Raw genomic sequence first — 26,298 nt, 5'->3', positions numbered from 1 at the left:
TTCTGAATCTCAGATTCTGATTTTAAAACAGAAACAGAAATGTCTGTTGGAACTTCGTCACGCTGCTACAATTTCCTGTTTTTCAGCGTCTTTGTGGTGGTCTCTGCAGGTGAGATTTACTGTGAGAAAGTGAAGGTTATATATTAATAATAATGTGTGTGAAAGTGACACAAGGTTAGATAGAGTCTGTGTGGATTTAACATCTGTAATCCAGCTGTGACAAAGAAGTGTAATGTGTGGATGGGCTCAAACTGTGCTCATGAACATTTTGTACTTGTAAAGTTGTGAACTGAGTTTTTTAACCTTGTAAACCAAAATATCTGAAAATGTTATGCTTGTGCATCTGTAGACTAGAATTTGCGTGTTTGTAAAAAAAACAAACAATTATTTACACAAGTTACAAATATTTTTTTGTTAAGGTCTGGTTAGACATACAAAGCAAAAATCTACACTGTGTTCCAAATTATTATGCAAATTATATTTTTCTGTGATTTTCCTAAAAAGTCGATTCAGTCAGCATAATTTTTGAGTCATCAACCATTCGAGTATAATTTAAATGTTACTGAACAAACCACACAATAAAAACAGTGTTTTTCAAAAATAAAAAACCTTAGTATGCACTGCTCCAAATTAATAAGCACAGAGTTTCAAAACATTTTATAGGTTGTAGAGAATTGAAAATGGTCATTTGTTTAATTTGCAGTATTAATAGATCAATTTTTGCTGAAATCAAAAGCTATTTCCATCAAAAAACACCTTAACAGGTCAAGTTACATATTAACATAGCACCCCTTATTTGATAGCAGTTTCACATTTCTTGGATGTTCCATGGATGCAACATTCAAGTTTCAACTTGAATGTTTAATTATGTGGGGTGCAGAAAAAAAAATAAATTATAGACTATATTTTGTCAGGTTCCTGTTTCTGTTGACCCAGCGTTTTAAGTTTTAGTTTATTTGGATGTTGTTTATGTTTAAGTTCGTTAGATTAGCAAAGTTCACTTGGTTATTAGACTCCTTGTGTTTTCTGCCCCTGTATTCCCTCACCCTTTGTGTTTCATGCTGCATGTCTTATGTTATCAAGTTTGTATTGTCATGTCTGTGTCTCGTGTTTCCTGTTTTATTTTGAAGGAGTTGGGTGTTTTTTGTTCATTGTATTTAGGCTACGTCCACACGTACCCGGGTATTTTTGAAAACGCAGATTTTTCTATGCGTTTGCACCTTTCGTCCACACGTAAACGGCGTTTTTGGTCACTGAAAACGAAGATTTTTAAAAACTCCGGCCAGGGTGGATATTTTTGAAAACTCAGTTTTTGCATTTATGTGTGGACTAGAAAGACGGAGAAAACGCAGCGTCAAAGGTGTGCGCATTTTTTGATGTCACACTGTGCGCCACGTTATTAGTTTCCATCCATCCATCCATCTTCATCCGCTTATCCGAGGTCGGGTCGCGGGGGTAGCAGCCTAAGCAAAGAGGTCCAGACCTCCCTCTCCCCAGCCACCTCCTCCAGCTTGTCCGGGGGAATACCAAGGCGTTCCCAGGCCAGCCGAGAGATATAATCTCTCCAGCGTGTCCTGGGTCTGCCCCGGGGCCTCCTCCCGGTGGGACATGCCTGGAACACCTCGCCCGGGAGGCGCCCAGGGGGCATCCTTGCCAGATGCCCGAACCACCTCAGCTGGCTCCTTTCGATGTGGAGCAGCAGCTGCTCTACTCTAAGCCCCTCCCGGATGGCCGAACTTCTCACCCTATCTCTAAGGGAGAGGCCAGCCACCCTTCGGAGGAAGCTCATTTCCGCCGCTTGTATCCGCGATCTCGTTCTTTCGGTCACTACCCACAGCTCGTGGCCATAGGTGAGGGTAGGGACGTAGATCGACCGGTAAATTGAGAGCTTCGCTTTTACACTCAGCTCCCTCTTCACCACGACTGACCGGTGCAGCGTCCGCATTACTGCAGCCGCAGCCCCAATCCGTCTGTCGATCTCCAGCTCCCTTCTCCCATCACTCGCGAACAAGACCCCGAGATACTTGAACTCCTCCACTTGGGGCAGGAACTCATCCCCGACCCGGAGTGGGCACTCCACCCTTTTCCGGCTGAGAACCATGGCCTCAGATTTGGAGGTGCTGATCCTCATTCCCGCTGCGTTACACTCGGCTGCGAACCGCTCCAGTGCGAGCTGGAGGCCCTCACCCGATGAAGCCAACAGAACCACATCATCCGCAAAAATCAGAGATGAGATTCTGAGGCCACCAAAGCGAAAGCCCTCCGCCACTTGGCTGCGCCTAGAAATCCTGTCCATAAAAATTATGAACAGAACCGGAGACAAAGGGCAGCCCTGGCGGAGCCCATCACCCACCGGGAACGAGTCCGACTTATTGCCGGCAATGCGAACCAAGCTCTTGCAACGGTTGTATAGGGATTGAATGGCCCGTAGCAATGGGCCAGACACCCCATACTCGCGCAACACCTCCCACAGGACGCCCCGAGGGACACGGTCGAATGCCTTCTCCAGGTCCACAAAACACATGTAGACTGGTTGGGCAAACTCCCATGCACCCTCAAGTATCCTCGAGAGGACAAAGAGCTGGTCCAGTGTTCCGCGACCAGGACGAAAACCGCATTGTTCCTCCTGTATCCGAGGTTCGACTAGCGGACGAACCCTCCTCTCCAGCACCCTGGCATAGACTTTCCCGGGGAGGCTGAGGAGTGTGATCCCCCTGTAGTTGGAACACACCCTCCGGTCCCCCTTCTTGAAGATGGGGACCACCACCCCGGTCTGCCAGTCCACAGGTACTGCCCCTGATCTCCACGCAACATTGCAGAGACGTGTCAACCAAGACAGCCCTACAACGTCCAGAGCCTTCAGGAACTCGGGGCGGACCTCATCGACACCAGGGGCTCTGCCACCAAGGAGTTGTTATTAGTTTGGTGAAATGAATTTCTACAATACTGTTACTGTTAATTCTACTCTCTGCAGTGTTTCAATGCTTACAAATACACACAGTTACTGTCCTTCCACACATACGACTCAGCTCTGCTTCTATGCCCCAGCTTTGTTTACTCTTTCCCACCGAGGCTTCTAGACTTCTGATTGGCCAACATTTCTGCACAGTTAGGAATATATCGCCACCTGTTGCTTTGGCATGTTCATAGCAGCGTTTTCCTTCATTTCTGCCTTTATGTGTGGACGGGATTATTTTTTAAAACGAAAACGGAAAATCTCCGTTTTCAAAAATACCCGTGTACGTGTGGACGTAGCCTTAGTTTAACTTCCCCTGTCCTGTCATTAGCCTCATGTCAGTCAGCTGTTCCCCCATGTGTTCCCACTTCCCCTAATCACCTCCTGTGTATTTAAGTCCTTTGTTTTCAGTGTGTCATTGTCAGATCATCTGCTTTGTTTCTAGGCCAAGAGTTCATGTCAAGTTTTCTTATGTCTGGTCCCTGTTCGTGTTGTAGGTTTTTATTTAATTTAGCTCAAGCAGTTTAGTGTATTGTTAGTTTTGCCTTTTGTTTGCAGTTAATTTGCCAGCCACAATAAATGGCTTGTGTTTGGTTATTCAAGTCACGTTTCATGTTTTGTTTCGTCTGCATTTGGGTCCACCTTTACTCTACACACAGTCAGCCCCGCTGATTGCGACATATTTATACAAAACATGTGTATACTTACTACATTTGAGTCACATGTGTTCTTGAAGAAAATGTATCTAAATCTGCCACTAAGAGACTCACAGTATCTTATAATGAGAGGCTGCTTTCTCTCACACATTATGTTCACTTATTATCAGCACATGTTGTTGTTCTGTGGAAGCTAACATCTTGTAGTTTCTGACACTTTGCATGTTTAGCATGAGGCTAAAATTCCCCCTCAGTGGGTCACTGGTGACCTGCTGGATGTTCAGAGGTTCATTAAATCCAACATGACTAAAAACTCAAATGTCAAAGGAAATAAACAAAATATTTAAAGTCAATCATTCTGAACATAATTGTACTTTGACCTTTAACCTCTCTGCTCTGTGTTGTTTCCTCTTTCAGAGCAGAAAATCATCACAGCTGAGTCTGGACAGAACGTCACTCTGACATGTCAAACTCCAAACTACAAGATCTTAGTCGTAAAGTGGAGCAGAGCTGACCTGGAAGATGAATATGTGCTTTTGTACCAGGATAGTCGCTTCTATCCAGACAACCAGCATCCATCTTTTAAGAAGCGGGTGGATCTGCAAGACAGACAGATGAAGGATGGAGACGTGTCTTTGATTCTGAAGGATGTGAACACTGCTGATAGTGGAACATACGAGTGCCGTGTTTTCATTGAAGAAACACGCTCATGGAAGAAAAGCATCATCCTCCACCTGATTGTTGATCCTCCAGGTGAGTGAGTAGAGTTGAGTGTGTGTGTGATCAGAGGTGAAGCTGCTTCCTGGTTGTTGATGTTTGTTTGTTGTATGGATGAGCTGGTGGATGTCAGAGGTAGACAGATGTTTCTCCAGCTGTAGTCTAGAGTTGTAGAGCAGCGTTGTTTGGTTAGAGCAGAAACAAAGACATTTATGAATCCGTCTCTTCTTCTCTTGCTCTCTAACTCGTCTGTAAACATGTGTGGGGAAACTCAATGTTAAAGCCTACAGCTGGAGGGGGAGGGGAGGGGTGGAGCTGGTGGTTGTGAGTCTGTGAAAGTGAATCCTGCCGGTGTCATAGCTGGTGAAAACGTACTTAGTGCAGACACAAAACGTCCATCAGCTTCAAAGTGTGTCAGAAAAATGTCCACATGGTGACTGATGGATGAGAGAGGTCCCATTGTTGTTGTTGTGCACAAATCATTGAACAACACAATTGTGACTATTAAATTTTGTTATCTTTGACATTTTTCATAGATTCAACCAAAAAAAGAAGAACTGTGTTTTAGTGACAGGCTACTAGCATTAAAGTGTCTAAAGATGCTTGATCTTTTGAGTTTGGAGTATTTTTATATTTGAAACAAATTCCTCTGTCAGCTACAAGGACTGAAACTGAGTGAAAAAGCAGCCAGTATCCAAAGAGAAGCTTCAGAAAGCTTCTGCTGTTTCTTAAGATTTTAATTTGAAAAGAAAAAAGTGTTGTGATTTGATTCCAAGGAGACAAAGAAGTTAGGGGTGGCTCAAGACTTTTGCACAGTACTGTGTAATTTTTCATAAAAACAGGCATCACATGCGGTCAAAATGTCTGCAAAGCAAAAACTCCCCTGAGTACTTCCAAACCATCCCAACAGTTTATCAGTTACCACGACAACAGGAAGAAGAAAATTACTTAATTAAGGTTCCACACATCCGGAAAGACAAACATCATATAAACAAAAAATTCCTCAGATCTTTTTTTTTTTTTTTTTTTTTTTTGCCTGTCCCGTTTGGCTCTTTTGCCATCAGAATTATTGTCTAAAGGCAAAGAAAGATGCCCAACGGATTTACTTTACCAAATTGACCATCCCAGCCTTGCCGTAATGGTCCATTTGATTCACCTTTTATTGTTTATTTTATTTTCATTTGCTGAATACGCGACAGACTTGACTGGAGGAAAGAAGGGGAGAAAGAAAGAGAAACAGCTGAGAAGAGGGACGAGGGAAGAGGGAGGAGGGCAAAAAACAAAAACCAACAGAATGGGCAGAAAAAAAAAGAAAAAAAATGCATCTATCGATCACCTGGATCACCTGTTGAGAAAGAAAAAAGAAACAAGCAGAAGAAAATGAGAGCAACATAATAAACAACATCACAATGATATATGGGAATATGACAGTAAATACTAAATATTAAACATTATTGTGCAGCACGTAAGATCAACAGAACACAGTGTGCTTTGAGGTAGGAGCCAAAAAGGGTGTAGTTTGTGTGTGTGAGCACCCGTGTGTACACCTGTGAGCATGGACACACTTGTTTTTTTAAAAGGTTCCTTCATGTAATGATCTGCTAGAGGGTGTGGGGGGGCCACAGCCCCGTCCTCCAGGGCATGAAGCAGGTATGGAGGAGATCAAGACTCCAGACATCCAGAGGCCCCCAGAACACAAGAGACCAAGGAAGACTAACAGAGGGGCAGCCGCGCCACTGTCCAGGAAAGAGCTGAGGAGAGTCCCAGATGAGGGCTCACTCAGCAGCCGCGGAGCAGAAGCCAGGGGGGGTTGCAGTGACGCGCCCGTGAGCTCTGCCGGCAGCCAGCTGTGCCTGAGTGACCGACCCCCAGGCCGAGAGGCCGGGGGCACCCCACCTCCGAAGTGGCCCGAGCGAGCCCCAGGCTCCAGGCCCCGATAAGCGGCCGCCAAGGAGTGAGCCGGTGTGTACCTGGACGCCCATCCCCGAACACAAAGAACCACCAACGCACCGATGTCTGAGGGAGTCCGCCACTGGCAGGGGAAGTGGTGGTGGGTGGAGATAGGCCTCCAAACCTTGGAGGGCCTGAGATGTCCCCAGAGAAAATTCCTCAGATCTGATACATTAAGTGTTCCAGGAAACTCCAGTTTTTGTAGCTTGGATCATGTTTCTTTTTTTGTTTGTTAATTCTTTCTTGACATTTTGCTTTCAGTTATTTCTTAGTGTTTATATGTCTTTATTTTCTTATTCCTGATGTGAGTTCCTGTCATGGTATTTTATGCTCTTAGTTGTCCGCTTCCATTCAAGAGTTCTTTAGGTTTATGTGTGTTTTTTGGGTTCATGACTTAAATTTCATTTTGAGATGTTTGATTTTCTGTTTGAGCTGCATTGCCTTCTGCTTATCTGGTTTCCTGGAAGAGTTTCCTGTTGTTTAAGATTCTTTGATCTGCAGTAGTTTTGTACTTTGAGATTTCAGCTTTAAAGCTGCTCTTTTGGGTTTATGTTTTTTCTACTGAATCTTGCATTTAGGCTCCATCTCCTACCTACCAAACAATCTTTGATGAAAACTTGACTGAATTAGTGAGACTTGAAATAAAACTGGAAATCGCTGACCAGAAGAAGATTTTCTTCCTTGTCCCTCCTCTGAGGTCAGAGCCTGGAAGATGTTTAAAACCCTCTGGTCTTCTGCATCCCCCACCCCCTTACTTTAGTGTTCCCGGTCGAACTTGACTGGTCCTTGTTAACTGCTCTTAAGTTATCACAAAGAACATTTCTTACCATTTTTATTCAACTTTCTTTAGCTGTGTCTCAAAGCAGTGTTTAACACGAATAAATAGACATTAAATAACTGCAGTGAAAATACAAACAGGCACTGAAAATGAATTACAAAATGAACATATAATGTAAAAAATAAATTGAAAACTTAAGACAAACTCAACATGAAGCCTTGTGTGTATGTGTGAGTGTGCTTGTGTGTGTTTGTCTGTGTGTGGGCATGTGTATGTTTGTGTGTGCATGTGTATTCATGCACATGACTGGTATGTGATACTCAGGTGAGGTGGGCCTTGCAAGCATATTTGCAGCATCTTAGGCTTGTTTTGTTGTCTCTAGGGGCACAGAACTCACAGCGCTTCCCTTTCAGCCAATTTAATTTGTGCTTGATGCATAAAGTTAAAAGATTAAAACTAATGAAACAAAGTTTAAAAAGAGACTTTAAAAAAAATGTAATTACATTTTATATAATGGATTATGCATAAAAATAGAATTGGACTAAAGGTCTATTGCTTTATTATCTATTCAGATTGTGTATCATGTTTTTTAAAAGTAGCTAAGTTACTAATTATTTTTGAAAATAAGTCGTCAGTAAAGTTACGTGATTACTTTTTGGAGAAGTAATCAGTAATTAATTACTAATTACTAATTACAAGTAACTAGACCAGGGGTCGGCAACCCGCGGCTCCGGAGCCACATGCGACTCTTTAATATTTATTTTGCGGCTCCGGGTGGTTTGGGAAAATAAATTAGAAGTATTTAGCTGAAGTGTATTTTATTTGTGTTTAGTTCTTTTTTTAACTTGTAGTTCTAAATTGGAAGATTATTGTAATTTTGAAATATAAAAATAAAATTATATCTTATTATTTTTTCATCGCTCAAAATAAGCGTCACACTCGCGGAAGCTGGTATACCCGCCGAAATGCCATGCATTTATCGAGACTTTCGACCCCAGGTGCCTTCGGATCCACATTATGTAAGCAGCTATTCTCCACCATGAAATATGTTAAAAACAAACACTGCTCACGCCTCACAGATGACAGCCAGTCCTGCGTAAAGATGAAAGCCCAGATTTGCAGATGCTGTGCGCAGAGGTTCGGGACCATAAGTCTTATTGTAAACATATCACGACAGACCCGACGATGTTTGCATGAACATTCTTTTCAGCATCTCTTTATTGACCACTTTTCACACACGGTTGCTGTACGCATACAGCCGGCTGTAGCTTTGCAGCCTATAGCCCGACACATACCAACACAACAGCAGAGAGAGCACAGACTTTAAGGCGGCGAGGCGTGATTGCGGGTGCCGCTCAGGTGCGTCCGACTCCCATACAGCGGCACTGCAGACCACGCCCCACCACACACATTAACCAGGTAAAATGCATATTTAGGCAGAATTTTGCAAGTACTATTTTTTTTTAGCAGCATTGTGCTTTTTTTTCAATTATTTTTTAAAAGTCAGGTCAAGGCTCCAAAAGCCCAAAGGCGATATAAGGGTGGCGGCTCACAACAGTTTTTGTTTGCTACATGGATCATTTTAGTTCAGCTGGGTGTCTTTCCTTTTGTTATATTTCTTTAAGAGTTCAAAATGTGTTAATTACATTAATAAAATGTAATTTTCTCTGTAGCACTTCATGGATTTCATAAGCAACACACTGTAGTTGCTCTGTGGATTCCTTTAAAAAGCAGTTAAAAACTTTTCTGTTCAAACAAGCCTTTTGTTAATCTACGTATTTTATATTCTTTACATTATTTACATTTGATCTTTTACATTGTGTATAATGTCTATTGATTGTATTGTTTATTTTAACATTTGTGTACAGCGCTTTGTGACTGCCTGTCTGTGAAAAGCGCTTAATAAATAAACTTTACTTACTTACTTTAGTTGTTCACACAAAGCATAAAGGTAAAAAATAAACATATGCAGTGTTATCTTCATTTTAGATTTCAAAAAGTATTTGTGCCTCCCAGTGTTTTCTTTAATGGAAACCGGGTCCAAGTGGCTCTTTGGGTGTTAAAGGTTGCAGACCCCTGAACTAGACCAACACTGCTGAGCAGTGACTGTTTGCTGATCTGGGCTGTTGTACATGGAGTGGTTACGGAAAGTCTGATAGCATCAGCATCACTGTGTCATATATCCTGTACCTTCCTACAACCTTGTGTGTCATCATTAGTAATGCATTAGTAATCCCGTTTTGAGATCCCTTCCCAGACGCCTTAACGCCCACTCACATCCTGGGCCATCTGACCTCAGGAAAGCGCATGATAGGATAGGGCCAGGTTTCACAATGAGCTCACCCGAAACCCTGGCTGATTGTGACCCACACCCGTTTTCACACCTCGGCTCATGGGATTAGGTAGAGGATCATCAGGGGGTCCTTTTGTCACTCTTTGGGGGGAAACTCCCACTGGGTTTAAATCTGGGACTCCGCCTTTTGACCTTAGAACTGAAGAAGCTTCTCGGATGAGAGGTGAAACGTGGGTGGCTCTGTGGTTCCCGACAAAATGGCAGCCTGAAAAGAGTTGCTCCGCAACTTGCACACTGAAAATAGTTATAGCAATAGCATGCACCGTCTTTTTTGGAACACTGTGTACTGGCACATGTATGTGAAATGCCTTTAAATAACTAGCCCTCGTGAACTAATGCGGAAACGGCAAACTAGAAGGGCGCAGCGTGCTAAAAACCTCCGCCTGAATAAAAAGCTAAAACTACTAAGAAAATGGATGCCTACGTCAGCAGGCCTCAGGAAGACCCAGCCGTTGCGAAGGTGTAGTCTTGAGAGGAGAATTAACATTAAACGAGTTGGTTGCTGAGTTAAGAATCATTCGGACATCGACAAATAATATTGAAAAATACACGAAACAGATAAAAACGACTGTTCAGGAGATCGAAGGTAAAATTAATGCGTTGAGTGCCCACATGGAAGAAGTGGAAAGTCGGGTTGCAACTCTTGAGGAGGCAACCCGTGCGTCAGAGCAACAATTACTCACTATTCAAGAAGAAATTGAGAACTTACGGAACCATATTGAAGATCTGGACAACAGAGGACGGTGCTGTAATATCAGGATAATTGGTATACCCGAGTTAATAGAAGGAGAGGATATGATCAAGTTCTTACAGCAGGAGATCCCCATAATGTTGGATTTAACTTTGGAGCCCCGTACGCTAGAAATATAGCGAGCGCATCGTGTTCCTATGGGTCCGCCAAAACAGAGTAGGAGAGAGGGAGAACGACTGCGGCCTGTTATGGTTAACTTACTCCGTTACCGGGATAAGGGGGACATCCTTCGGGCGGCCAGAGAGAAAGGCCAGATTCTATGGTGTGGGGTGAAGATAATGTTTTTTCCGGATTACTCCCGACGAACCATGGACCGGCGCATGTCTTTTAAACAAATCAAGTTGGAGTTGAAAGAAAAAGGAGTGGAATACTCGCTGCTCTTCCCCGCCACTCTAGAAATAAAACGCAATGGAGCAGGGCACAGATTTTCTTCACCGGAGGAGGCTGCAAAATTTATTAAGAATATGTTCCCTTAAGATAAGTGACACTTTCTGCCTTTTTTTGTTTTGTTTTGTGATCGGGGATGGTGAAGTACTTTACCATATGTAAGTGTGTTTAACGTATTGTTAGATGGGTTTGGTGCAGGGATTTTCTTTTTTTTTCTTTTTACTCGACTAATTTAAATATCCCTATAAACTACTAGTTATATGCTGGGTTGCTAGCCAGGCACCGGTGACCACCAACCCTGGGTTTTCCAGAGTTAGCAAGCATTAGTCTTGCTTTTTGTTTTTTCCTTTTTTCTGGCTGGAGTTTTGCTGGAGCTCTTTTCAGTTTGTTTCTATTTATTTTGAATGCTTGTATTTAAAAATTGGTTTATCTTCACATAAAACCACCCTCTACAATGGATATATTTATGAATCGAAGTATTATATGGAATTCCACATTGTAACATGGATAGACAGACAGATTTCAAAATACCCAGCTGGAATGTTAAGGGGTTGAATAACGGGATTAAGAGGAAGAAAATATTAACATATTTAAAGTTATCAAAGGTTGATATAGCCTTTATTCAAGAACCGCACATGTGTAAGTCAGAAGCCTTAAAACCTAAATGTTCCTGGGTAGGTAAAGTCTTTTCCAGTTCTGGAACTGGTAAAAGTAGGGGAGTGTCGGTTCTGATTCATAAAGCAGTTAGCTTTACTGAAACAAAAGTAATAACAGATAAGGAAGGTAGATTTATATTGGTTTATGGAGAACTACTGGACACACCAATAATTTTATGTAATATCTATGCACCTAATGCGGACATACCCGCCTTTTTTCATAGCCTGTCACAGTATCTTTTGGAATTAGAAGGTGCACAAATAGTGGTAGGAGGAGATTTTAATCAAATACTGGATCAAGACCTAGATAGATCACTTCCTAGGAGAGGCACAGTGAGTAAATCTGTAGTTGCCATAAGGCAGATGACCTCAGATTTAGGTCTGAATGATATTTGGCGGAAAATGCATCCAGAAGGCAGAGAATATTCCTTTTACTCCCCGCCTCATAATGTTTATACTAGAATCAACTACTTTCTTATTTCTGAAGTCTTAGTGAATAACTCTATAGATTCAAGTATTGGTAATATAGTATTCTCAGACCATGCGCCAATTTTTCTATGTCTTGGAAATATTTTACAGATTCCTCAAAGCCGCAGATGGTGTTAAATATAAGTTGAATGTACTGTACAACAGAAAGGCAGAAAATGCTTTATTTCGCATTAGTCAAGCATATTGGGAAATGGGAGAAAAGCCGAGTCGTTTATTAGCATACCGTCTTAAACAGAAAGACAGTATGAATCATATCCCAGGCATACGACAATCAGATGGGGTTATTTAAACTTCTATTAGACATATAAATGATGGATACAGGGCCTTTTACAATAATCTTTATTCTACACAAGGTAGTTTAGATGAACAGAAATTCGAAGCATTCTTTACTGATTTAAACCTGTCACAGCTTTCTACTACTGACCAGCAGATTATAGATGCTCCAATTACAGTGGAGGAGATTACCCGTGCAATTAACAGTGTGCCACTTAATAAAGCTCCAGGATTAGATGGGTTACCATTGGATTTCTATAGAGCATTTGAGGATATGTTAAGTCCCCTGTTGCTCAATGTTTATAATGAGGTGTTCAAAGTACCTCAGTCAATGCACTCTGGACTTATAACATTTATTCTTAAAACTGGGAAAGACCCTTTAGACCCAAGTGGTTACCGCCCTATATCTTTGCTGAATTCTGACCGAAAAATCTTGGCAAAGGTCTTAGCAGGTCGATTTAAAGTAGTAATGTCGGAAAAAAATTCATGCAGACCAATCTGGTTTTGTTCCAAACTGCTATGGTTCAGATAATATTAGGCGGTTGGTTAATTTGCAAAATTATGTACTGTATATGATTCAGTATATCCAACAGTGGCCCTAATGCTGGATGCTGCAAAAGCTTTTGATTGTGTTGAGAGGGATTATCTGTTTAAGACATTAGAAAAGTTTGGTTTTGGTGATATTTTATCAGGTGGATAAAGATATTATATGATTCGCCTTCAGCGCAAGTATTGACGAATGGACTCATATCAGATCTTTTCCTTTTACAGAGATCCACAAGACAGGGTTGTCCCCTTAGCTCGGTCTTTTTGTAATTGCTATAGAGCCTCTGGCACAAAAACTGAGAAATAATGTAAATATATTTGGAATTTCGATGGGTAATAGTCAACATAAGCTTCTATTATATGCAGATATGATATGATATGTTGTTACTTATGACACAGCCTGGGAAGTCAATTCCAGCCCTATTAGAATGTATAGAAAGCTTTACGCTGCTTTCAGGGTATCGCGTCAACTGGGATAAATCAGAGGCAATGCCTATGTCAGGACACTGCCCCCATACTTTATTTAAACAGTGGGAGTTTCGGTGGTCCGTGAATGGTTTGAGGTATTTGGGGATACAAATTACCTCGGATTACACTAAGATGGTTCGAGCAAATATGGAGCCAATGTTTGAAAGAATAAAAATGGAATTTGGTAGCTGGTCCAGAGTGCGTCTCACAATATCGGGTAAAATTAGTTGTGTTAAGATGATGACTGCACCCATGATCTTTTATATTTTATCTAATATTGGATTACACATTCTAGATAAGTATTTCAAAGATTTAGACTTTTTGATCCGGCAGTTTCTTTGGGGTAGCTCACCGCATCATTTAAGTATTAAGAAACTTCAAGCGAGTGCAAAACAAGGAGGTTTTTCATTGCCTAATTTCCAATGGTATTATTGGGTGATGAACGTGAAACAACTTAGAGCTTGGTTACCTACTGCACCAGTTAAACCCATCTGGTCACATATAGAGATGGAAGTTAATGGCGGTATTTCTCCTTGGAGGGAGCTGTTTGATACCAGTCATAAAACTACCCATCCTATAATTGCAAATGCGAAGACATTGTGGTGTAAATTACATAGCGCAGGTCACTGGGACTTTATTAAATCACCTTCGACAACCTTATGGGGGAATAAAATAATTTTAATTGGAGGGACATCGGTTGACTGGTTACAGTGGTGTAAAGCAGGCATCCTTAATGTAACAGATTTATTTGACTGTGGGACTAAATGTTTTTTAAGCTTTGATAAAATTCTGGAGTTATATAAGTTGAAGCGTAATCAATTCTGGAGATATGTCCAAATACATAGTTCATTATCGAAGTGGCTGGGAAGCCCCTTGAGTTGTCCTGTGGGCAGCCCTGTGGAAGTCCTGCTCTCAAGATCACCCTTGGGTAAAGGCATTACCTCTAAGATTTATCACTTATTGCAAGAACGGTCAGCTGACCCTCTCCTTAAAGTTAAGGGCTACTGGGCCCAGGACATGGCATTGGACATATCTTCAGTTGAATGGGATTCATGTTTTCAAAATGTTAATACTATGTATAAAGAAACAGGTAGTAGATTTATTCAACTTAAGATAATCCATAGGTGGCATCGAACACCGCAACAATTGTATAAATGGAACCTGGCCTCTACGGACAAATGTTGGAAATGTGATGGTCAAAATGTTTCGATTTTACATATCCTATGGAGCTGTTCGGCACTTCGGAATTGGTGGGAAAATATAATGGAGGTAATTTTCAGTGTTTTAAAAAGGAGATTTGGTATCTCACCAAAACTGTCCATACTTGGTATAACCACAGAACTTTCTGCTGGAGATTTTTCCAGTTATACAAAAAGATGGATTATTTTGGCTCTTACTATGGCCAAACGGGTCCTGTTAAGACATTGGTGGAAAAAGAACCCCCCTCCCTATGAAGAGAATCAGAATCAGAATCAGAATCAGAATACTTTATTGATCCCTGGGGGAAATTATTTTTTGTTACAGTGCTCCATTTTAAACCAACATTAAGACAAGACAGACAATACGCTAACTAAGAATAGTACAATATATACATATATATACATACATACATACATAAGTCACTTATAAATAAATATTTGGAAAAGAAACATGTGTAGCTGTAGCAGCAAACAGTGTGTTAAGTGGATGCGTTGTACAGGGAGATGGCCACAGGCAGGAATGATTTCCTGTGTCGTTCAGTGGTGCTTTTCGGTAATCTCAGTCTCTCACTGAACGAGCTCCTGTGACTGACCAACATGTCATGGAGTGGGTGGGAGGTGTTATCCAACATTGTCTTTATCTTGGACAGCATCCGCCTCTCCGACACCACCTTGAGGGAGTCCAGCTCCATCCCCACAACATTGCTGGCCTTACGGATCAGTTTATTAAGTCTGTTGGCATCTGCGACCCTCAGCCTGCTCCCCCAGCATGCAACAGCATAGAGGATCGCACTGGCCACCACAGACTCATAGAAAATCCTCAGCATTTTCTGGCAGATGTTGAAGGACCTCAGTCGCCTCAAAAAATAGAGACGACTCTGGCCCTTCCTGTAAAGTGCTGTGGTGTTTTTAGCCCAGTCCAGTTTATTGTCAATGTGTACTCCAAGGTATTTATAGTCCTCCACAATGTCAACACTGACCCCCTGGATTGAAACAGGGGTCAAGTGTTTCCTGGTCTTCCTGAAGTCCACGATCAGTTCCTTGGTCTTTGCCACGTTGAGCTGCAGATGATTCTGCTCACACCACGTGACAAAGGAGTCGACCACAGCCCGGTACTCTGTCTCATCATCCCTGCTGATGCATCCAACCACCGCAGAGTCATCAGAAAACTTCTGAAGATGGCAGGTCTCTGTGCAGTGGCTGAAGTCTGTGGTGTAGAGGGTGAAGAGGAAGGGGGAGAGGACAGTCCCCTGTGGTGCCCCTGTGTTGCTAATCACCTTGTCAGACACACACTGTGGGAGACGTACATATTGTGGTCTTCCTGTCAGGTAATCAACAATCCAGGACACCAGAGAAGCATCCACCTGCATCGCTGCTAACTTATCACCCAGGAGGGTCGGCCTGATGGTGTTGAAAGCACTGGAAAAGTCAAAAAACATGACCCTCACAGTGCTCGCCGGCTGGTCCAGATGGGTGTAGACACGATTGAGCAGGTAGATGATGGCGTCCTCTGTTCCGAGACGAGGCTGATAAGCGAACTGAAGGGGATCCAGATGTGGTCTTACTATGGGTCGCAGCTGGTCCAGGATGAGCCTTTCCAGGGTCTTCATGATGTGGGAGGTCAGTGCCACGGGCCTGTAATCCTGGGGGCCACTGGGACGAGGCGTCTTTGGTACAGGGACGAGGCATGATGTCTTCCACATCACCGGGACCCTCTGCAGACTCAGACTCAGCATAAACAGTTTATGAAAGACTCCACACAGCTGGAGTGGCTAGATAATAGCTAAGTTGGCGTCTTACAAAAAGTGACTTATGGTTTAATAGATAAATTGCATCAATAAGATTGTATTTGGTCCCCCTTTACAAGCTGGCTTTCTGTAACTTGAAGAACAGAGGAGTAATGACAGAGTGGTGGTGTGGGGATTGGTGTGCAAAGAAAGAATAGGATAACTTCCCTTTGTTTTGGTTTTTGTCTTCGTTTATGTTGTTGTTGTCTTTTGTTTTTTTGTTGTTTTTTGTTTTTTTTCTTTTTGTTTTTTGTTTTTTAAACTATTTATTTATGTAGTTATCCTTAAGTTCTGTTAAGATAAGATAAGATAACTCTTTATTGTCATTGCACAGTCATACATAGTACAGTAGTACAATGAAATTGGAAAAACTGTCCTATTGAAGTTTAAAATGAAATAAATAAAAATTGTTGATGACAAAAAAAAAGAACAGAAGAAGCTTCTCGGATGAGAGGTGAAACGTCTTCAAGCAACTTAAACGAGTCCAGACGCTTTTCTTTCCAAGCTCCTTAGACTACAAATAGCATCCTAACATATGTATTGGGATGCTCTAGATGAGTAAGGCTGGTGTGAAGTGTGATTGAGACTGCATCGTCTTTTAATCTGTTCCTGCAGTAAGCAAACTGTAGGCTGTCCAGGTCAGCAGGGATGTTGGCCTTGTTGTGTGAAAGAACGAGTCTCTCAAAACACTTCATGATAATTGGTGTCAGAGCGACCGGGCGATAGCCATTCAGACATTTTACTGACTGTCTTTTAGGCACAGGAATGATGGTAGTTGATTTGAGGTATGTTGGGACTGCAGCCTGCTGCAGAGACAGATTGAAGGTGTTGGTAAACACCCCCGCCAGTTCGATCAATCAATCAATCAATCAATCAATCAATCAAAGCTTTATTCGCCACATGCAGGTTGCCCTGCAGTGAAATGCCCCCCCCCCCGACCTTACACACACAACACAGACATTAAATGGGGATACAAGTCGGAGATCGGTAGCGTTACAGAAAAACACCGAAATGTGCACTACAATGGGAAAGTACAAGAGGAAAAACAGGAGACCTCTATTCATGCTGTGCTTCCATGGCAGGACAGCATGAGAACAGGAAACAAAAAAACTCCTCTGCACAAAAAGCACATAAAGGTCCACAGCACAACATTGTGAAAGACATGACAAGCCACAGGATTGGGTGGGGGGTGAGGAGTAATCCGAAGCGAACACAGCAGCCGCCCTGCACAGCGCTACCATTCGAGCGTGGCACACAGACCCGCCGTGTTCCCCCGCAGGAAACAAACATCAAAGGCGTTTGGAAAGGGAGGGGGATGAGTGTGTGCTTATCAGTGTAAGTGTATGTGTGTGCGTGTCCATAGTTCAGCTGAAACAGTGTCCTTCGCCCTGCCAGGCTAAGTAAACAGTCTACCAGCCAACCCAGGTGGCCTTGCATGGAATGGGAAGGAACAGACTAAACACAGTCGTTATCAGGGTGTTGTTGTTCAGCTCCAGCCTTGAGACCACCGCAGCTGGCGCCAAAGGGGTATCCGCATAAGTGATGGTGGTTTTTACTTTAGTGCAAACAGCTCATGTGAATTCCAATGCAGTTCTACAGTCCAACACTGGTCTCTCAATCTCCCGTTGGAGAGCTGCGAGCTTCGCCATACTTGCGTTCTGTGATGTTGTCATTTCTTGTGCTCAAGGAACCGATTTCTGAGAACTCATGGCAGTGTGCCTCCCCAAGATGTCATCCAATTTGCGCCCAGAGATGTTATTCCGAGCTAGCCCTTCCGAGATGTATCCAGTCTGCAGTCAGAGATCTTATTCTGAGCATTCACAGCAGCCGTAGCCTCTCCAAGATCTTATCCGTGCTGCACTCAATGAGCCCATTTTGAGAAACTCACGCCTCTCCCATCGTTCCAATCCCAGCGGGCAGCTTTGTGGGGGTTTGAACAGCCGGTTCCGCTTCCTTAATTCTTCGATAAGTCAGGGCCAAGCCAGCTCCGATCAGCCAGAACCCTGTTACCATGGTTCCGAATAGGTAGATATCTTCAGCACTCAGGCTCACCCAAGCCCAAACTTCTCGTTGAGAAAGGGGTGTCAATTGTATTTAGGGACCAGTTGATCCAATCCATAATTCCTCTTTTAGGTTTTAGAGAACAGACTGTGAGAGAATGTTCCAGGGAAAAGTAAAAAAACACGAGATAAGACAAGGACATGAGGAGCTAAGCAGGGAAGATAAGGGAGAGGAGAGGAGAAAAGTGCGACCGCCTTTGCTGAGAGCCAAAGAGAAAGTCATGTGTAACCGACCCAGAGTTTGGGCCGGTAAAACAGATTAAATGTTCCTGCAAAACAGGGAAATGATGAGACAGAGACGACTGGTGAAGTTTCTCTTTGCCTCGCTTCTGCCATATTGGAGAGGAGGACCTATGACCTCGCTATTCTGTCTCACTGAACAATGCGCCACCCGGAGGCTGGGGGGTGCAACTACCTCATTACACATGGTTCACTTCGGTGACAAGTCTCTCTTTCTTTTAACAAGTACTACTCCTGATGTGACCACACATTAGTGTGTCACATGCTCCCTGACAAATGGAAATGGCTCCTGACATTCAAAAATACAACCATTTTCAAAAGTAATACAGTCAAATACTCAACATGGCATATGTGCAGGGTAAGTATATGGCCCAGCTGGATAAGGCACACAAGATGCAAACCCTGGGCTAAATGGTACACAAGGTGTTAGTGTCCATGGCTGGTATGGAAAGAATGGCGCAGCTAGTGCAGATACTATGGCCTGTGGCTGTAGAGCCGGTTCTCCCAGTGACTCATAAGTAAACACTTGTCTAGGTCTCCTTTCTCGGGCTGACCTTCTTATCTCAGTCTGTGGGTCACCTGCTGGTATCTGTGGTAGCGCTTGCCCAGGTAAAGTGGACCTTTCACCTTCTTCTTCCAGACAATTCGGCTGTGCCTGTACCTCAGGGACAGGGGGCATCTGACTGTCTATTCCTGTCTGTTCATGTTCGCTGGAGGTTCTTTCTCTTTCACTGTCTCTAGTTAGTAACTGGAAGCGGTTCCTTTGGTCCTCAGGGCTTTGGCTTGTTGGGGGTACGCCAGATTGACTATAATGGATGTCTCTTTCAACATGTCTAGCCTCTCTGGGGAACCTAAACCAGTACCCTCCTGCATCCTCATCAGATTCTGAGTCACTAGAATCGCTTTTCTGTCTGTTTTGTTCACTTAACTCCGCTTCTCTCTGTCTAATCGGTTTCTTAGGTGCCTGCTCAGATCTCGGAGGCGGAGCCTCAACTGGGAGGTCGTTAACCAGGTTACGGTGTAGGACCCTGGTTTTACTTCCATCACTGCCCTCCGAATAGACTGCATAAACTGGATTATCACCTATTTGCCCTTTAACCAAATAAATGGTTTTCTCCCAGTAAGATCGCAGCTTCCCTGGTCCCCCACGTTCACTGCAGTTCCTTACGAGGACCCTATCACCAGGCTGTAACACTACACCCCTCAGCTTTTTATCATAGAAAGACTTGTTTTTGATACTAGACAACCTACTTTTTTCACTGGCTATCCTGTACGCTTCTGTCATTCTTTTCGCCCACCTGTCTGTGTAGCTTTTGTGTGACATTATCTGCTTCTCCCCAACTAGACCAAATAAAATGTCTACAGGAAGGCGCGGGTGATGCCCAAACAGTAGAAAATGGGGGGAAAAACCTGTGGATTCATGGCGCGTACAGTTGTAAGCGTGAACTATGTGTGGCAAATGATCCTTCCAATTCCCCTTTTCTTTTTCACCTAGCGTTCTTAACATTTGTAAAAGTGTCCTGTTAAACCTCTCGGCAGGATTACCTTGAGGATGATATGGGGATGTTCTCGAGTGTCCAGTACCTGATTTCTCCCTCAGTGTCTTGAAAAGTTCATTTTCAAACTTGCGCCCTTGGTCGTGGTGAAGTCGTGCTGGGTACCCAAAGCGCGGAATGAACTCTCCAAAGATTCGCTCAGCTGCTGTCTTCCCAGACTTGTTTTTGGTGGGGTACGCCTGGGCAAACCTGGTGAAGTGGTCCACGACGACAAGAATGTATTCATATCCCCCCCGGCTGGGCTCCAGGTGGAGATAGTCGATGCAGACCAGGTCCAAAGGCGAGGTGGATGTGATGGTGCCCATTGGAGCACGTACTTGGGTTGTTGGCTTCTTGCTAATGATACATCGGCACTTCCTGGTAACATAGCTTTCTATGTCCCGTTTCATGTACGGCCAGTAGAACCTCCCTCTCACCAGTGCCAGTACTCTCTCTGTGCCGATATGTCCCATGTTATCATGCAGGTGCTTTAACACCGTCTCTTTGTACTTTGCAGGGAGGATTAGTTGTTGCCTTTCACCTGTCTGTCTATACATCAGTCCGTTTTTGAAATGTAATTTGTCCCACTCCTGCAACATTTTCCTCGTTGTTTTAGTCACTGTGTTTCTGATGTCATTTGTTAAGACTGTCATTTTCTCCTTTAGCCTCATTATTTCTCCAACCGTTTTGTCTTCTCTTTGTGCTTGAGCTAGCTCATCTTGGTCGATTGCAGGGAAAACTGGATGTGGCTCCCGGGCTGCATTTTCAGCGATAGTTAGGGCAGCAATCCATGCAACATCACTTTCTCGAGCTGCTCTAGCTCCACCCCAGGCTGCTTGGACCACCTCAGGTGATAACTCTTCAGTGCACTCACCCACATACATGTCAATGTTAAGAGGGAGACGGGACAATGTGTCAGCATCAACATTGGCCCGGCCAGGCCTGTATTTGATCTCAAAGTGAAAGTCTGACAGTTCCCCGACCCAGCGATGGCCCACGGCATTAAGCTTGGCAGTACTCATAACGTAGGTCAATGGATTATTATCTGTATAGACGGTAAAGTGTGGAGCATAGTACAGATAGTCTCTAAAACGCTCACACACTGCCCATTTAAGTGCCAGAAATTCTAGCTTGCCGCTACGGAGATAATAATTATTTTCTGCTGGTGACAATGTCCTGGACCCATACGCTATTACCCGTAATTTTCCATCCTGGCGCTGGTAAAGAACAGCACCGAGGCCCTGTTCTGAGGCATCTGTGTGGAGGCAGAACGGTGAGTTAAAATTTGGGTAGGCCAAAACTGGGGGACTCGTAAGCATGGTAATTAGCTGTTCAAGTACATGCTGGTGTTCACTAGTCCATTCAACGGGGGCCTTGGATGACAACTGGGGACCTTTAGTCTTCAGTTGGCGCGATGGGAAGGTTGGCATGTCCGGTTTTACTTTTAACAGTTCATAGATAGGTTTTGCAATCCTCGAAAAGTCTTGGACGTAGCTTCTGTAGTAGCTCAAGAAGCCAAGTAGACGCCTTATATCACCAACTGTTTGAGGTGTCTTAGTTTTTAGGGATTCTACGGCCTCTAAGTCTTTTGGATCAATCCTTACCCCTTCTGCAGATACAAGGCGGCCAACATACCTTACTTCTTTGCGAAACAGTTCGCATTTTTCGGGTCTTAGTTTTACTCCGTGCCTCTGGAGTGCTCTTAAAACTTGTCTCACACCCTCAACATGCTCTTCAAATGTTGGTGCATGGCATAAGATGTCGTCCAGGTATGGGATACAACAATTGTCCCTGAGTGAATCTAACATCTCCTCCATGCTTCTTTGAAAAGCCGCAGGTGCATTGGAGAGGCCGAAGGGTATTCGTACCCACTCATAAAGGCCCCAGGGGGTGACGAAGGCTGTGAGGTGACGTGAGCCCTCCGCCATGAAGCCCTGGTGGTACGCCTTTCCCTGATCAAGGATACTGAACCATGAATGCCCCCCCAGAGTGTCGGTCAGGTCTTGGATCCGAGGAAGAGGGTGTTTATCTGGAATGGTCTTCTGATTCAGCAGACGGTAGTCTATACAAAGGCGTAACGAGCCGTCTTTTTTTCGGACACAGACGACTGGGGCAGCATACGGTGACCTGGATTTAACAATCCACCCCTTGGCCAGGAGGTCCTGAATGTACTCCTTCACTTCGGAGAACAAAGGCTTTGGGACAGAGGAGTAGGCCCTCTGCACTGGGATGTCATCTTTGAGGTTGAGTGACATGTGCAAACTAGGAATACAACCAATGTCATGAGCATCTTTAGCGAAAGCGCCTGACTCCTCCCATAACATCTTTTCCACAATGTCTTGCTGCTGTTTCTCAAGATGGCCTAGATCTACTGGTGGCTGCCACAAAGTTCTAGGGGAACCTGTCTCTGCCTGACAAACAGTAGTTGCCTCTACTTTAGCGTCGTTTTCAATGGGTGAATCTGTCTCTATCACCTTCTTAATTGCCTGGACGCTACCAATAGCAGTCTTTCTTGTTAGAACAATGTCATGTCTAGCGTGGTTTTCTACAGGCACAGCTACATAAGGTAGTTTGCCGGGCTGGATCTCTAAGAGTCCCTCTCCTAATCCTAACTGCTGCAACTGGACAGAACTCTCTTCAGGCTCAAACAAGACTAAACGTTCACTTGGGTCAAGCTGTGGTGGGACTTTACACTTTACCCAGGTTGTGCTGCCAGCAGGAATTACTGTGTCTCTGTAACCCACCCTCAAGCGCCCCTGAGCTGTGTTCTCCTGATGTGTCTGGATGAAATGTACCATTCCCTGTGCTTCATCGACTGGAATAGACAGTGCACCCCCAAGTAGCTTAGCTAAGTTAGAAGCAGCCTGTGCTGGGCTTCCCTGGATTAACACTTCCACCACATTGAACCCTATGAGTGGTGTGTCTAAGGGCACTGAGCTAATTAGAAACGGCACGTTCATGGAAAGCTCTGGGTCTTCATTGCCTGGCAAATTTACAGTTAATATTACCCACCCATCAAATGGAAGAGATTCCCCATTAACTGCATAAATCTTTGGCACTTTCCCATAGTCAGTTAACTCTATGAGCTCTGCTATCGGACGAACATTGACATCTGGAATGTATTTATTTTTCCAAGCTCGGTCTATCAAGCTAACCTGAGCCCCTGTATCTACAAGAGCGGTCACAGTTAACCCATTAAGAAGGCATTTTGTTGTTGCTTTTTTTCCTATTAGTCTTACTATTGGCTCTCTGTTGCTTACAGCGGTTTTTAGTGGCTCATTTATGCTCTTCTTGGATTTCTGTCTCTTGAGTTTAGCTTGGTGCACTTTGGTGTTGTCACATGATTCAGTCTCTGTGTCAAGGTGGGACTCCGATGTTGTCCCGGTCACAGCTGGTCCCTCCGCAGCAACCGGCCCTCGTTTCCCGGCTGCTTTGGACGTTTGAGGCAGCCAATTGCTCTATGGCCCTCTTCGCCGCATGAGAAGCAGTGGTTACAATTTTTAGAGCCCACCTGTGAACATGTAGAACATGCATAAAGTCTCTCAGTCTTTGTTGCAGCTGGTCTAGCTGTACTGCTAGAAGACTCTTTCTTCATTTTTTCTGCGAGTGAATCTACTACTCTAGTGAGTGCATCAATCTTCTCTTCCAGTTGCTTTACTGTGTCGGCTGTTGACTTTTGGTCTGCAACCTCTCTCTTTGTTAGTTTGACTTTCCCCTCATCCACATGGGCAACATGAGCACTGAACTGTTTTGCTCGGGGTGTGGAACCTAATCTCCGGTGACGCTCAGATTCTTCACTGGTCACTTTCATTCCATGTTTCAGAATCATCTCATCTGTCACTGACTGGTTCGCCAGCAAGGGCTTCAGCTCTCTTCTAATATCATTGTCCTTATGTCCGATCCCCTGATAAACTGTGTGCAAGAAGACACCTTGAACTGTTTCTGGGGTATATTTAATCTCAGAATCAGTCTTTTTGGACTCAAAAAGAACTCTTTGTTTTAGGCCAATTATGCGGTAGAGAAATTGTTGTGTTGTTTCATTTTCTCTCTGTTTGGCACAAATCAGTTCCTGGAACAGCTCTGTACTACTCCTTTCTCCAAGATGGGACTGCAGGAATCCTTTTAACCCGGCAACTGTCATGTCATCTTTATTAACTAACATGTCCTTGAAACTGCCTGGTTTAATTATTTTTAACACCCCTCTAACAATCTCAGATTCTGTAAAATTCTCTTTTAGACCCTCCTCTATCTGCCTACACACACTGTTGTAGCTGATGTCTGACATGTGATCTCCTACTTGGCCTCCCTGAACCTTGAACTCACGTCTCGGAAGATAAGGTAGGTCTTTGAGGGAAACTACAGGGCCTGGGGGAGGTCTAACATTACTTCGTGAGGTGAGTTGTTCTTGAGCTTGCTGTAGTGCAGGAGTTTTTACTAAACCTTGCAATGTCCTACCAACCTTCTCATAGTCCGAAATCATTTTAAGGAGTTCTTCTTGTGGGATGTTAAGGCTAGAGTTAGACTGATCCATGTTTACTTGAGCTGCATTGAACTGGCTGGGCTCTGAGGTAGGGTGGGGTGCACGCTCTGGCGTCCGTGTTTCCACATCTGTCTCCACGGCACTGGTCTGGTTGTCGGTAGGATTCAGAAGTTCATCTACCATGTCCTTTAGCGCTAACAATTCCCCCATCCCACTGTCCTCAGCTTCTAACATTGCCTCGCTGTAGATGAAGGAGTTGATGTACTCGAAGCTTCCTTCTGCATCATCACTTGACAGCTCTGACAGATCCTTGCCTGGTACTGGACCCACCTTTGCAGCAATCTCAAAAAGCTGATCCGGCATCAGCGCGAAAAGGCCCTTCCTGATGTCCTACACCAGGCTCTTCCTTACGCCGTCAGCCATGATGTCCTCCTCGTTGCTCTGCGATGGGTAATTCTAAACTGGATCTTCCCTCTGTAGTGGATAGCAGCTCCTCCGCTTTACACCAACTCTCCTTGGACCATTAGCTCCGCAGCAGGTCTTATGGATGTGTGAGGATCAGCTCCATTGATGATGTGGAACCAATCCCCGTACGGGCCACCAAGAATCTGTAACCGACCCAGAGTTTGGGCCGGTAAAACAGATTAAATGTTCCTGCAAAACAGGGAAATGATGAGACAGAGACGACTGGTGAAGTTTCTCTTTGCCTCGCTTCTGCCATATTGGAGAGGAGGACCTATGACCTCGCTATTCTGTCTCACTGAACAATGCGCCACCCGGAGGCTGGGGGGTGCAACTACCTCATTACACATGGTTCACTTCGGTGACAAGTCTCTCTTTCTTTTAACAAGTACTACTCCTGATGTGACCACACATTAGTGTGTCACACATGCGCCGAAGTCATGGTCGGCGCATGACTTCAGCATTCGTCCTGGAACCCTGTCTGGTTCTGGTTTGTTGACATCGATCCTCCTCAGCGTGGATCTCACCTGATGGCATTCAAAGACAGGTACCGGCTCCTCTATGGGTAATGGTGCTGTCTGGGTTCCCATGCTGTTGGAGCGACCATCAAAGCGGGCAAAGAACTGGTTCAGGGTGTCAGGAAGCGTGTTATCATTGCTGGATAACGAGGGACTGGTCTTATAGTCCGTTAGGGATTTGATGCCTTTCCACATGCTACAGGGGTTGTTAACCTCAAAACGTATCTCAATGCATCGCTGGTATCTGCGTTTTGCTGCTTTAATGCCCTCTTTGAGATATTTCCAAGCATTTCTATAAGCCAGCCTGTCCCCTGACCTGTAGGCAGCGTTCCTCACATAATGATGTGGTCACAGTTTTTCCAACTTAGAACAGTTGTTGAGTAAATGAAATTATCGAATGTTACAAAATATAACAACACATCTCTACATATACAAATATGCATCATGTGCTGTGTGAAATGGACAGGATAGAAAACCCAAAATGGTGACTCACTGACAAAACTAAACTTAAGGCACAGCTTTATTGCTGGAATTAATACAAAAACAAAACTGGAACTAAAGACGCATGCTTTTATACCTTTTTTTTTCTTATACTATTTTTACTGTTTCATTTGATATGCTTTTATTCCCATGTGAAGCACTTTGAAATAACTTCCTCTTTTAAAAAGCGCTATATGAATAAATTTTACTTACTAACACACAGCTGTTAAACAAGGCAGATTGCGATGACAGAGGGAGACACAGACACTAAATTTTGTAGAATAACATTTTAAGTTTATTTTACATATATGTTTTTTTATTATATTAAATTTAAAGCATGAATGGAAGTCTTTCTAATTTTAAGTAATGATATTTAAATTATAAAAGGTAGATTTTTGTTTTGTTAAAACATTTTTCAGTTTTTCATATTTTCAGATAAAATAAACACACAAAATCTTTGTTTAATCTCCATGCACCAATTTAAATTATAATCTCAGTTTTATATTGTCACGGCCGGAGTCGCACAGGGGAGACAGACTCAGAGGAGCACCCAAAGG

General features: G+C 43.7%; 1 protein-coding gene across 1 annotated transcript in view; it reads left to right on the top strand.

The window, feature by feature from the left end:
• The window catches only part of LOC146578510 (hemicentin-2-like), an 871,231-nt gene that overhangs the window by 701,898 nt on the left and 143,035 nt on the right, over window positions 1-26,298 (top strand). Inside the window, exon 19 of the mRNA XM_085268642.1 lies at window positions 4,030-4,365. Coding sequence (XP_085124768.1) covers window positions 4,030-4,365 — 336 coding nt within the window. The remainder of the gene's footprint in view (window positions 1-4,029; window positions 4,366-26,298) is intronic.

Source organism: Mchenga conophoros, linkage group LG3, assembly GCF_057382185.1.
Source record: "Mchenga conophoros isolate Kocher_MC1m ecotype Shallow Benthic linkage group LG3, M_conophoros_male_GT1.1, whole genome shotgun sequence".
Lineage (NCBI taxonomy): Eukaryota > Metazoa > Chordata > Actinopteri > Cichliformes > Cichlidae > Mchenga > Mchenga conophoros.
The sequence above is the reverse complement of the archived record's forward strand: the minus strand, read 5'-3'. Positions and strand labels throughout refer to the sequence as shown.